Here is a 14,484-nt window from a genome sequence, read left to right as displayed (position 1 = left end):
CTTATTGTGCAAACATGTATCGAAAGAATTTTAGTAAAATAGGCAAGGAGATATTTTCTTATTTCTTTGTGGAGAAGCTACACAGCAGAGTTAACACTATATGACACTTTGAAGAAAACCGACATTTTTTCAGCAGTACCTAAGGTAATCATTCCTTTTAAGACTTTTCCCCCTACGATTTGTCCCGTTCGAAAAGAAATTTTACAAGAGAGAAATGACCTGATACATACAAGTATCTATCGAGAGAAGGTGAATACAATATAATTAATAATGACATCTTAGATATTTTCGCACAGACTCCGATAGTATTGGTTATTAAGTAGAAGTAATGATAATTACCTGCTATTATTAATTTTACATGACATTAAACACGAACAATATATATTATTAAGTCAACATATTTGATGGTCGTCATTACGTTTTAGAACTTTTTGATACTTTACTATAAATGGCTGGTAAAGTCTACAGATTAATAAGAAAAAGTTTGAAGTCTCTTGCTCCACAAGTTAAATTTTTTAACGTAGCCTAAACTTATTACAAAAATTCTGTTATTCAAAAGTTAGGCAAGCAAAATATTTCTATTAGGCTTTGAAAACTGTCTGTAAAAAAATCTTTCTCTTTCGGCAGTGGAAATGTTACATGGTAGTAAAGTTTATATTTTGTTAGAAATACTAGAACTTTTAAGTTTTGTGTTTTATTCTTAACACAAAGAATTCATTAGAAGAAGAATCAGTACACAGGCAGACAGTATGAAAAAACGGAGAAGCAACAAATAGCCGACAGAACTTTTTGTTAAATAACTTTTGAGTTGGATTGGTTCCTTTAGTATTGGACTTGTTAGTTCCATACACTTGTTCGGTAGCATTGTTTATGTTTGGATCGGATTCGTAATGCAACCCAACTCAACCACACATTAATTTTGACTTAATATTATTTAGTTTGACTTATTTTATATTTGCATTTCTTTGTGTTCGGATTGCTTTAGACCAGAGGTACCCAACCTTTTTCTTGTATCAACCCCTTGCGTTTTTTTTTTCAAAAATACACCTTTATTTCAAAAACACATTATAAACTCTTTCAAAAATGCTTAACTTATTTCTTGTTATACGCAACAAATTATGGACATGGCTAAATTCTACTTCCACCAGGTAAGAAGAAGGGAAAGTCAATAATAGTTGCTCTGTCAGGACCTGTAAGCGTCGATACTTTTCTCGGATGACCTTTAAATTCTAAAACATCATTCATAACCATGCATTTTGAATAATATTTGTGTTTCCATATCCTCCTTCAATGTAAGCATCTCTTCTTGAATCGGATCATCAATATCAAGTCGGGACGTGTCGCACTACATTGGGTCTATAAGCCATACTGGCACATTCAAATTTTCAATATCCCTAAATCGAACATTAAAATCATCTTTTAAATTTTGTAAATGGCTTGTATATAAAAATAATGTTATGTCTTCCACTAAAATACAATCTTTCTCAATGGTGGACAATAGCTTCAGATTATCAAAGTATCGAAATTCTTTCCAATTTAATGTCGATATAATCAAGTCAATCTTAGAACGAAACCCAAAGATCACCGTTCTGGCTTCAATAAGAACGTCTCTTCCTTGCAGTTTATTTTGTGTGGCGTTGATTAATGAATAAATATCAGCCAAATAGAAAATGTGTTTTTTAACTTGCCGCCATTTCATCGTCAACATCAAACAAGAACTCAACGACGGTATTAAAGATCTCTATAAAACAACGCTGCAAACAGTTTCTCTTAGACAGCCAGCGTACTTTCGTATGAAGAAGCAAATTATTAAAATTTTCATTATTGTTATCACACAGTTGGGCAAAAAGCCGGGCATTCAAAGCTTTCTATTTGATCATATTTATTGCTTTGATTATCATTATTTAAACTATTTAATAGTATATTAAAAAACAAGTTTCGTAAGACACGTTTGAAATGCACGAATTCAAGTTGAAAAACGAGTGGCGTAGCCACGAGTTTTTTAATGAATGAGTGCTTTAAGTCTTATGAAACGTGTTTTTTATGCTATTTTTTGTAATTCGCGTCTTTATCCTTTTTTTTTTTAACAAAAATAAAACAAATTTTGACAATGTAGGGAAATAGGTATGTAGCAGTTGGTAACACCGGAACACTTGAAAATAGAAATTTTGAATTGACAATTAGAAACTGTCAAAACACAAAATGTATTCACCTGAAAAAAATGTTTCAAGCACACCTCCCAAAATAAGAGAAATTGCTCAGTGTTCAATGTCCTCATCATTGTGGACCTTGTATTCGATGCTAAGAACGTGTTTAAACATCCATAGACAAAAATTATCACATTGACAACTAGAAAAATTAATGACCCAATGTCACCAACTTGAACTGGTTCCATAAAATGTTACTAAAATCTCATTACAGCATCGGATGCTGTAAAGAGTCTCATTACAGCACCCGTTTGAGTACTGTTATAGCTTCCATTACCGTAGCGAATTACAAAAAATTTATTAAAAACTATACATTATTGGTAGCACTAATATAATTAGTACATATATGTATATTTAGCTATCGACCCCCAGGGGGTCGGTATCAACCCCGTTGGGAACCCCTGCTTTAGACTTTAATTATTTTGTGATTTAGTTACATTTTAGTTGAATTACTTTGGAATTTGCTTATCTTGCTTGGGAGCATATTTCTCGCATCCCAGTCCGTCTTGTCTTCCCACCTTGCTCTTGGCCTTCCCCTATTTCTCGGTTTGTGCATTCTCTTGTTAAGCAGTTACTTCAGTATCATTTCCTTCTCCTTCCTGACCACATGTCCTGCCTATCGGAATCTGCCAGTGTACCCCTTTGCTTACTCTTGTGCCACATCAAAATCATACATCAACGTCATATGCCCAGGCGGTCTGCTGTATTTGCTTAACCATAAATAATTAGCCTGTTGTGAATATCTTTCTTTCCGAAACCTGCTCAGGAAATTCACACAAAAAGTGTGGTTATTGCAGTTTTTGGATATCTGTTTGGGCGATAGGGATTTAGTTGTATGTTACTCCCAGGTTAAAGAGAAGATTTTCTTCCCATTGAGGGATTGAAAGAAGATTAAAGGCAGGAGAAGTTTTGAAATCTACTCCCGGTTAGTTGTCCAGGAATTGTATGTACGAGGTGCTTCACAAAGCTCATTCTAGATTCGTTAGTGCCTATGAAATTATACTGGGTAGCCATAGGAACATGAGGATGCTTTCAAAATTCTTGGGAGACCTCTGATAGAGGAGGTTTTTAGACTAATGGTATAAGATTAACTAGGATAAGATCTTAGATCTCGATTAGTATGATTACAAAGGGATCGCTTTCTTGCAAATATCATTAAACAACACCATTTAATAGGATCTTAGCAACTTACTTAGATCCTTGCAATATAAACCCAGCACGTAACTCTAAAAATAAACTCATTCCGTTATCTCGAACATTTTTGAGCCATCAGCAGTGGAGGCATTCGAGTTTTGTTGAACATACTTTAAAAACGCATTAACGAGTGCGAATGAAATCACATTTTTTTAAGGGACGAAACCGGATAAAAGTTTAGGAAACAGCATTGTATGTCATTCTACTTTTAAATTAAAAATTATAAGACCACGCCTATCTAACTAAAATCTATAATGTTAAAAATTAAATGGGGGAGAAACTTTTGCAGGCGAAATTAAAGATGATGTATCCGACAAATATATGTTGTCAGATATAGAAAATATTGTGCTCAAGTTCCAAGTAAATGCTGTTTCCGTGCAACTTGATAAGGACGAAGAAGAATGTTTCAGCAGATGTCAGAAAATGAGCTATGGACTGCGGAAACAATAAGAGAAAGAGAAGCAGCATATTCACACTTCTTTTTCAAACTAGGATTAAAAATAGCTATATTAAAGAAACAATCTGTATTTTCATAAGTCTGCAAGAAGTAGTATCTCATGTCAGAAGCATCTTATCTGAGCGGGGAAGACGTTTGGTCTAAAAATTACCAAGGAATACAATATATATTTAAAAAACATACAATTCTATATAGAATGAATAGAATCTTGCATAACCATTGGAAGTATGGCAAAATATTTTGTATCTATCAAATTCAGTTTGGCGGAACTTCAAGGCCGTTTCGGATTGGTTTTGATTGTGCACTATATGTTATTATCACTTTTGTTTTCTTTATTATCATCTTTGCAGCCAAGATCTGTAATATCTTTTTATAGCCTCAAGCTATGTATTTTGAACTTAGGATCTGTATGTTATAGTCGTGGTATTAGGAGACCTGTATACAAATATACCTCTCATCGGGATGTGTAATGCGTCAATTGTGTTTATAATAAAACTTAGCAAAAATAATAAATTAAATTTCTTTATAGATTTCCCGTTTTGAGTACAAAAGCAGAATACAACGAAGAGAAATTGTACAGTGGAACGGTAGCGTGTGCTCGATTTTTGTTTAATGATCGTAATATTGTTACCGTGGGTGGAACTGACGCGGGTCTTATGCTTTGGGAGCTGACGGAGGAATAGCAAAAAGCTGCCTCATTCTATTTCGTACCATCGGTCGTAGCCCAAGCGGATGGTTTCAACGAATCCGAGTACGAATCTGATTTGGATGTTCCGTTCGAAGTTTTACAATTAAATTATTACTAAACTAAACATCTCAAAATAGAATGAATACGTTATTTGTTACGTTGAAATTTTTAAATGTTTTATAATGTGTTATTGTTTTATAAAAGATGAAATGGACCAAGAATTGTTTTAGCGATTTTTGTTATAAAATCAAATATTTTTATTGTCTATCAAATTTGTTTTAATCAACAGAAAGGAATAAAAATATCAGGAAGAAATTAAATTGAAAACAAATCTAGTCTTAACTATAAAAATAAAAGAATAATAAATAGTTGTAGTTGATATGTACCAAATTATTAAAAAAACCTTTTTGCACTGTAATCGTATTTATACTAAAAAATGGCAGATCGAAAATTTACAACTTTTTACTGGATTGTATATTGTCAAAAACGATTTCTTTAGAGAGTGCCTCAGTACAAGATTTTTTATACGGATCGGTGTGGAATTTTCGATTTGCCTCGATATTAGTTGTAAGTAAAAAATAATATAAAGAAAAATAAGAAAACACTTAAAAGGAAAAACTGCCAATAGATTAGAGTTTAAATTAATGAAGTAAAAATTAAAAACTATAGAGTTTTTAATCATATCGCAACGACATTTTTTTTACTTCATAAAAATATTTATATTTTATTTCTTTAATTTTAGCACTAGTGCTTTTTCAAACGATTTTTAATTATTATGGAGTCACATATTATTTTAGTGAGATTTTTTAAATCAGTTTGAAGTACCTGCCTCAAATGTAATTAATTTTAATCAACCACCACCATAATGTTTAATTTTTTTTTGCTCAATTAATTTATTAATTAACAGAAGCAATAACGCTTTAGATAATACGTAGTTTACCCATTCTTCCTTTATACAAAATAAAAAAATAATGTTATCACATATTATGATATTTATTACAATAAACTATTATAAATAAATTCTTTTTTTCTTTTCCTATTTAGTTCTATAAAAAGTAAACAATAAATATTTAGATATTAAGTTTACAGGAAAAAACACTTAAAATTTAATTAACTTGAAAAATTTATTAATACGCCATGAATTAAGAAAGAGAATAACTGAAATCTACACAAAATTATTGAACTGGAAAACGACTTGAATAATCGAAAACAACGTTCGTTCTTTATCAAAAATAGTCTTCCAAAGTTGTACCTGCTCTTGTTAGAGTTGGAAATCTTCACTATAATATTTACATATCATTAACATTAATTTGGCTCAGCATAACACGTTATTTTAATTAGGCAGTCAGATTGTTTCATGTGTGTACTTACTCTGAGCTATTAGTTATATGTTGGCCTAAAGGGTTGCTCAATTAAGTCTGATTTTTATTAGGATGGTTAGTGGTATAGTAAACTGAGCGAATAAGAACTATTTTGACAACTGGTTCTATTCTAAAGGAAGAGAGAGAAAGTTACCTGATTATTGATTGTTTTCTGTTCTAGTAATCCAGGTTATGTTATGTTGTTATCTTCTTCTAAAGTGCCAAATGGCAGAACTATAACAATGATTACCAAAACTTGCAACGGTCTTTTTACTTTTAAGATTTGCTCGTATCTATCAGCTAAATCACCGATCCTGGCAGTACTAAGATATCAAAAGATACAAATATAATAAGTCTTGTACATATTGGATGGGATAAGGATTTAGGAATTAGTCTGCAATAATCCTGTTGGTAATACTTTTTTGTATACTAAGTTGATGTTCCATAATTCTTGTACTGATTTCAGGATTGCTCATGTATCGCTTTGAAAATGCCTATATTGGAAGATCCAAGGCGTATCTTTGTAACTTTAAAAGAATCATAGTTAAGTTGTTTAATTAAAACAACTTTGACTGCTCACGAGACTGCATGCCACTGGAATTGGAATAAGCTCCGTTATTGACATCATTTGAAGAATCACATTTTAAGATGTATGAAATGTCCAAATGATATAAACGGCTTTTTAAGTTAATGAATTGTCACCATCGTTTTTAGGAACTTTCGTCGCGCTGCAATACCAATCTGTGGATTTACATCATCATGTGGACTATTTCAGCAGACAATTGGCCACTAAATTTGATGAACAAAGCGAACACTATCATCAAGTTGCTATGCCATTTGAAATTAGGTGATACCTATGAGATTTTCTTTCAAACTCATTTTAATACAAAAAAAAATCAGATATAGAGGAAAACAGTCGCTGAGTGTAATACTTGCGGAAATTTGCTGGTGGAGTAGACATGTGTTCGAAGACATGGATTATCCTGATGATGAAGAATTTTCAGAAGTTGCAGTAGGGTCAGCAATGGAGCCACATATTGACATTATGTGTGGCTTGGAAACTGATGACAGAGATGATCGCGATGACACTAGCCCCGAACAATCACCATCGAAAAGGCTTGGACTGCTACATCCATTGTATTTTTGTAGCCCACTACGGGTTGGTTGCCCGCACTCTACGTCACACTATTTGCCACGCCCTGTTAACTGTCGTTGAATTTGTTTTTTTTTTAAATTTGACAACTTTATGAAGATTTCAGTCGATAAAATTAGTCCAACTTAATTTTTTACATGGATATATTAATAAAAATTATTTATTTAAGCCTAAGCTAAGCCTTAGCTTTTGCTGAAGAATGAAATGAGAAATAATCAATGATTCTTGAGTTATAACTGAAAAACTAAGCAAACAAACATCAAGATAAGGAAAGAAATATAAAACTTGTGTGGAATTCCAAAACGTGAGAAGTAGTGAACGTAAAGTGTTTTAGCAATAGTTGATGCAGTAATTGATGAAAGAGGAAAAGCTTCTGTCCATCTAGTAAATCTTTCAATTATTGTTGAAATGTAAGAATAGCTACCAGAAGGAAGAACAATACTACAATATCGATGTAGATATGTTCAAAACGGCCTTTAGGAATATCAATCTTCATAATTGGAGATTTTGTATGGCTTTGGATAATTGAAATTTGACATTTAACACATGTTTTTGTCCAAAGAGATATATTGGAATTCATATGAGGCCAAAAATATCTTGTATGGATTAATTTTTTAGAAGCTCTTATACCTGGATGAGAAATACTATGTAAGAAATACTATAACAAGAAAACTTGATATTTTTTATACGAAAATAACGCCACAATAGTGTCTGAACTAGCAAATTCAGTAAACGTACAACCAAACTTTACAGAAATCAGATTAAGACGTCGAAAAGGCAATTTCAATAATGAACCTTTTGATAACCCAATACAAGATTCATCACAAAAATTTAAACTTGATCTATATTTTAATTTACTTGAATTTACGCGAAGCGTTTTCAACATACATTCGGATTTTTGCACTATCTTGCTGATCTAAGAAATTGGGAAAAAGAGGACGTCATAAAGCAAAGTATGAATAATAATAATAATAATAATAATAATTATTTATTGTGCCAACACATGATACAACAAACCAAAAAAAACAAATACAATTCATAATATTCAATAAAAAAAAATACAAATCTATAAAATAATTAAATTAATCAATAATAACTCAATTAGATATATTAGCACAAATGGTGAAAGAACAGATAAAAATCTGGTTTAACTTCCACCGTGAGACAAAAAAAAAGAATAAACAAACAAAATAAAAATGCATAATATAAAATAAAAAATAGAAAAAACTGAGCAATAATGAAACTTATTTACATAGTACCAAATTTCATAATCATTAAAACAAAACTAACCAAGCACGAAAAACCTATAGTCGACCATACAACCTGTCTCGCAACACTAAAAATCTAAATTTCGCGATAGAGCCAGCACACCTCACGGAATCAGGGATCACGTTCCACATCCTAGCCACTTGATACGAAAACGATTGCTTAAATTTGGTAGATTTGTGCCTAGAAATGATAAATGGTAACACAGGAACGATGCCTCAAATTAAGGTGGTCAACATCAGTCCTGAACTTTATTTTATTAACCAAATAAGGAGGCTTCCCATGAAATAACACTGAATATACCAGACACAGATAGTGAATAGTGAATCTCTGTCCCATATTCAGCCACCTACAGAGCAATAGCTTATCAGAAATATGCTCTCTACGCCCGATACCATAAATAAAACGTAAGCAAGAGTTTTGAACTACTTGCACCCTACGAGCACTGTCATACGATAAACACGGACTAAACACAGCACTACAATAATTAAAATGGGAAAGAACTAGTGAATCACACAAGAGTCGTTTCAATTCACAAGAAAGAATTTTCCTGTTACCATAAAGCGTCTTCAACGATCCAAATGCCCTACCACAAAGCATACTCACATGACCACAAAAAGACAGCTGCTCATCAATCACCACACCCAGGCTTTTAACAGAAGTTTCAAATATTAATGGCTGATTTAAAATATCAATATTAATGTCAACTCTATCAACATGTAACGCACCCCTTTTGGTAAACAAGATACTTTGCGTTTTATTAGGATTAATCAGCAATGAATGTTGTTCAATGCGAGCACACAGTTGCTGCAATTCACCAGTTACTCGACTGCATACATCCGGCAGCTCATGTGGAAAGAAGCTACAGTACAGCTGCGCATCATCCGCGTACAAATGATACGACAGGGCACTTAAATCAGAAAACAAATTACAAGTAAAAATTGTGAAAAGTATGGGACCCAAGATGGACCCCTGTGGCACACCAGACGCAATTGCCATTGAATTTGGAGATTACTCTTACATATAACAGTAGAAAAGACATCGACGGCATCCAGCTGGCGGAAGAGTTGAGTTTTATTTCAAAACTTTTAAACCCAGGTGATACACCTTATGAAGTTTTGAAATATATTTTAAACAACAACTTAATTGTTATGTATCCAAATCTTTATATCGCCTTGAAAATTCAAAAAGGCGAGAATTTTAACAAATTTATATTTGTTAGATTGCAATTTGCAACTTGTTCAATAAATAAATTGAAATAAATCAAAATACATTTTTGAAAGAACACTTTTTTTTAAATTTTATTTAGGCAAGGGCGGCCAAATCCATTTTCGTCTGTAGCGGCCAAATCTCTGGCGCCGCCTCTGGTAGTACCTAAAGATATGACGTACAGAAACGATTTTTAAGATTTTCAGAAATATATCTATTACTAGTGATGTAAAGGGTAATATTACCGAGGAAATGTTACCGGTAATTTTGGTAATCTCTATACTCTCATTTATTTGCCCAGCTGTATATGGCGTCACTGGCGCCGCGCGGCCGCACATATCGATCGGGGAATACCCGAAATCTAACTTGTGACAATTCCATGGTTCCCCGTGGCCCGTGGCAAGCGGCAAGCGATATTTTGTAAACAATCTTCATCATAATTAGTGACATTATTGTTATAAAAGGTGTTGTTTATAACTATCAGTGTGATTCCTATTAAATAACTGTAATTGTTTTGCCTTGCTATGTGATATTTGAACTGGTAAGTCTAGATATTTTTAAGTTGAGCTCTTCCCGAAATGCATGATGTTTATTTTGTAGTTTATTTTTATTTTGTAGCCGAAGAGTGATGTTTGGAGGTACTACGATCTTAAAGATAAAGACAACTATTTCTGTAAATATTGTTATTAATACACCTCTTCCGGTATTTTACAAATCAATACACACCGAAAATAACAGACATTTAGCAACATTTTTGGCCTCAGAAATTGAAAAAGTGTTGAAAGAATTAGGAGCTTCAAATTTTCTAGCTATTGTCACTGACAACGGAGCTAACATAAAAAAGGCTCGTGAAATAGTTAGCAGCAAGTACGATTACATTACTAATTATGGTTGTATTTGCCGCGGTATAAACCTTCTGGTTGAAGACTTCTTGAAATTAGACCATTTTCCAAAATTCGCAAATTTTACATGCAACGTTTGAAAAAATCCAGTTGGACAAAACGGGGCGATACATCTCTTTAAAATTCCGGTGAAAACAAGATGGGGCTCCTTTGTTTGTTGTCTAAAAAGCTTTTTGGCCACTAAACATTCATTAAAAAGTTTTGCAGTTGATGATAGCAAAGATATTTCTGATGTTCTTTCATCAAATACAGTAAGACTTCTTCTTCAAAACGAATTTTGGTTACAAATAGAAGCAAGTTATGACTTGTTCCAGCCAATCACTAAGTGGATAACGATTTTTGAAGCTAACGGGCCAACAATCTCAAAATTGTTTATCTGCTTTTTTGAAATAAGATCTATATTATGTGACAAAGTATCAAATTTATCTATTATTATGTTGGAATACCAGAAAATGTGTTCAATTCTTGAAAAACAACAAAATAAATGTTTAAAACCCGTTCATCTTGCTGTTTACCTATTAGAACCAAATCAACGCGGCGACAATTTAACTGAAGATGAAAATTTAATTGCAAAGAAGTTCATCTATGAAACTGCAAGGCGTCATCCAAAGTATTCTTCACAAGTAGATCTTATTATGGAAGCACTCGCACTGTACAAAATTAGAGGTAATAATTTTGCTAAGGAATTCGTTACTTCCAGCGAAAAATGTATGTCTGGACCTGTTTGGTGGGCAGGAATTTGCTCCAGTTCTAAAATAAGTAGGTTGGCTGTAGACATTTTAAATTTACCATCGTCAACAGCGGCAACCGAAAGAACCTTTAGTACTTACGGATTTATTCATCGGCAAAGAAGAAACAGACTTACCGTGGAGAGGGCCGGAAAACTAACTTATATTGCTCATAATTATAATTTACTAAATGAAGACGATCATTCAAAAATAGTAGAAGCTACTGAAGAAGAAATAGAAAAAGAAGATATCGGTTTCGAAGTTATAGACTTTACTCAATTAACGAAAACCGGTGTGAAGACAGCAGTAAAAGATAGCAGTAAAAATTTCCGATGATACCCGAACGCCCATAGACGTCCGTAATACCGGACACACGGGGTCTGAATTTTTTCGAACAAAGAAACATTACATTATCAACTTAAGAAGTTAATTACAGTATATTAAAATTAATTAGACAAAATTAAAATATATTTATCACTAATATCAAGGTACAATCAGCAATTTTAATTAAAATAACTGGCTCCAGCTCCCTTATTGGTTCGAAGATCCGAACCGAACTTTATATACGCCTTCTAGGCATGATAAGAAGTATATTTATCGAAAGAAATTCCACTTGCGAAGGGTCCGCGGGGGTGAACTACCCCGCAGTAGATTATAATTTACTCTACCGCCGTTAATTGGTCGAAGATCCGAACCAAACTTTACACAAATCTTCTAGACTACATTAGAATCAAATATCCGTTAACAATTTTCACTTGCATAGGGACCGCGGGGGTGAACTAGCCACCAGTAGATTTTAATTACCCATACCGCCCTTATTCGGTTGAAGATCCGAACCAAACTTTACACAAATCTTCTAGACTACATTAGAATCAAATATCCGTTAACAATTTTCATTTGCATAGGGACCGCGGGGGTGAACTACCCACCAGTAGATTTTAATTACCCATACCGCCCTTATTCGGTTGAAGATCCGAACCAAACTTTACACAAATCTTCTAGACTACATTAGAATCAAATATCCGTTAACAATTTTCATTTGCATAGGGACCGCGGGGGTGAACTACCCACCAGTAAATTTTAATTACCCCTACCGCCGTTAATTGGTCGAAGATCCGAACCAAACTTTACACAAATCTTCTAGACTACATTAGAATCAAATATCCGTTAACAATTTTCACTTGCATAGGGACCGCGGGGGTGAACTACCCACCAGTAGATTGTAATTACCCCTACCGCCCTTATTCGGTCGAAGATCCGAACCAAACTTTATACAAATCTTCTAGACTACATTAGAATCAAATATCCGTTAACAATTCTCACTTGCATAGGGACCGCGGGGGTGTACTACCCACCAGTAGAATTTATATTTTTTATCCAAATCTAATTTTTGTTTTCATTGTTTCATTTACTTGTTGGTATTTTTGGCAAATTAAACCTAGTAAACCAAAAGATAAGAATGTCATGGCCTTCTAACAAAAACACATGGTTTCTGGAATTCTATGTATGATTTTGATAAATTTATCAATATTAGGGAAATTACAATAAATAAGTATATGAATATTTATAGATAATTTGTAGAGAATAGAATTCCCTTCTGGTAGGCTAAAAAAATTTGGGGGGTTCCATTTAAAATTTTCGACTTTTTTACTGTAGCGAGCTATCAGCGAATTTATCTTTTTATGTTGCTGAGATATTTATTACTATGTTTATAAAAAACAATTATTATTATTAATTTAGTAATCACGTTATCATTAAAATTAAATACATTTTATTACAATAAAAATTTTATAAAAAAATTTAAATACGCTTATACCATTGAATATGCAGAAACGGTAATATAAACCTGTATGCAGAAACCTGTATAAGATACTGTAATAAAACAAATGATAATTTATTTGACAACATGTGAAGAGTAAACGTACCAATTTAGAGCATTTTCGAATGAAGGTTGGCTGAGATATGGGGTTATAAAGAGCATAATAATAAAAAGTAGCATATAGTATAATTTGCCAAAAGGAACTTCAAATCAAAATAAGTCGAAAACGAAACATGTTAGGTGCTACTAACTTTTATCAAAGTCAACCTATTTTTTGGTTTAGCCCTGCTTGATTAAAGACTAATTTTAAACGTATTTTCAATTTTTAAAAAACAAGTGAGCCTTGACAGTGAAAGAAAAACTCTTTTTGTGGCAGCTAAAGTACCTTTTCTGTTTACAGTACGTGAAAGTGTTACTAAGAAGTTTTGTTCAGAATGAAAAACTTTGATAAAAATCCATATCAAACTATTTTATTTCTAACGAAGACTGTCATGGAAAAACAAAATTACTTTCCTGTCAATGTTAATCTGTCAAACTGTAATTTAGTAAACTTAGTGTTTTTTAAATACAATATTAATTAAAATTAATTAAAAGAAGTACTTGTTGGCGTTTAATCAAAAGATTTCTTACAGCAGGAAGTGTTCACTATAAGAAAAAAAATTATGATGAAACTGATTAACTGTTAGCTATGATCAACTGTTTTCTTTTGTGGGCGAATAAACACTTAATTTTTGGTGAACATTTTAAGACCGGTTTGTTTATTTCTCCCGAACAATCTGAATCTCAAAACAAAAAATCGTTATAATGTACTAGTGACGAAAATAATAAACAATGGGTTTTATCAAAGTAGGCCGATGATTCCGACAATTTGCATATGGTCATAACTTTTCATTCTGAATAAAATTTCTTAGTAACATTATAGTATGGTAGAGTAAATTATAATCTACTGCGGGGTAGTTCACCCCCGCGGACCCTTTGCAAGTGAAATTTCTTTCGATAAATATACTTCTTATCATGCCTAAAAGGCGTATATAAAGTTTAGTTCGGATCTTCGAACCAATAAGGGAGCTGGAGCCAATTATTTTAATTAAAATTGCTGATTGTACCTTGATATTAGTGATAAATATATTTTAATTTTGTCTAATTACTTTTAATATACTGTAATTAACTTCTTAAGTTGATAATGTAATGTTTCTTTGTTTGAAAAAATTGAGCCCCCGTGTGTCGGGTATTACGGACGTCTATGGGCGTTCGGGTATCATCGGAAATTTTTACTGCTATCTTTTACTGCTGTCTTCACACCGGTTTAACGAAAGAGAAAGACGATTCAGATGACGAGGTTGGGGATGATCCGGATGATGATGAGGATGATTTACCACTATCCACTCTATTACATAATCCATTGTGACTCTGACTAGTTTAAAAAACGTTTTTGTTGTTTTTCGTAATGTTTATAGTTTTGAAATAAAAAGCTTGTATTACTTAAAAAGCTGTTTTTTA

At 32.7% G+C, this 14,484-nt stretch overlaps 1 protein-coding gene across 1 annotated transcript in view; it reads left to right on the top strand.

The window, feature by feature from the left end:
- The window catches only part of DCX-EMA (Doublecortin-domain-containing echinoderm-microtubule-associated protein), a 66,061-nt gene extending 60,495 nt beyond the window's left edge, over nucleotides 1-5,566 (top strand). The window contains exon 15 of the mRNA XM_023047890.2: nucleotides 4,388-5,566. Within this exon, the coding sequence (XP_022903658.2) occupies nucleotides 4,388-4,541 (154 nt within the window). The 3' untranslated portion in view covers nucleotides 4,542-5,566. The remainder of the gene's footprint in view (nucleotides 1-4,387) is intronic.
- Nucleotides 5,567-14,484: the final 8,918 nt, after the last annotated feature.

Source organism: Onthophagus taurus, chromosome 2 (genome assembly GCF_036711975.1).
Source record: "Onthophagus taurus isolate NC chromosome 2, IU_Otau_3.0, whole genome shotgun sequence".
Classification (NCBI taxonomy): Eukaryota; Metazoa; Arthropoda; class Insecta; order Coleoptera; family Scarabaeidae; genus Onthophagus; species Onthophagus taurus.
This window is presented reverse-complemented; position numbering and strand designations above follow the sequence as displayed.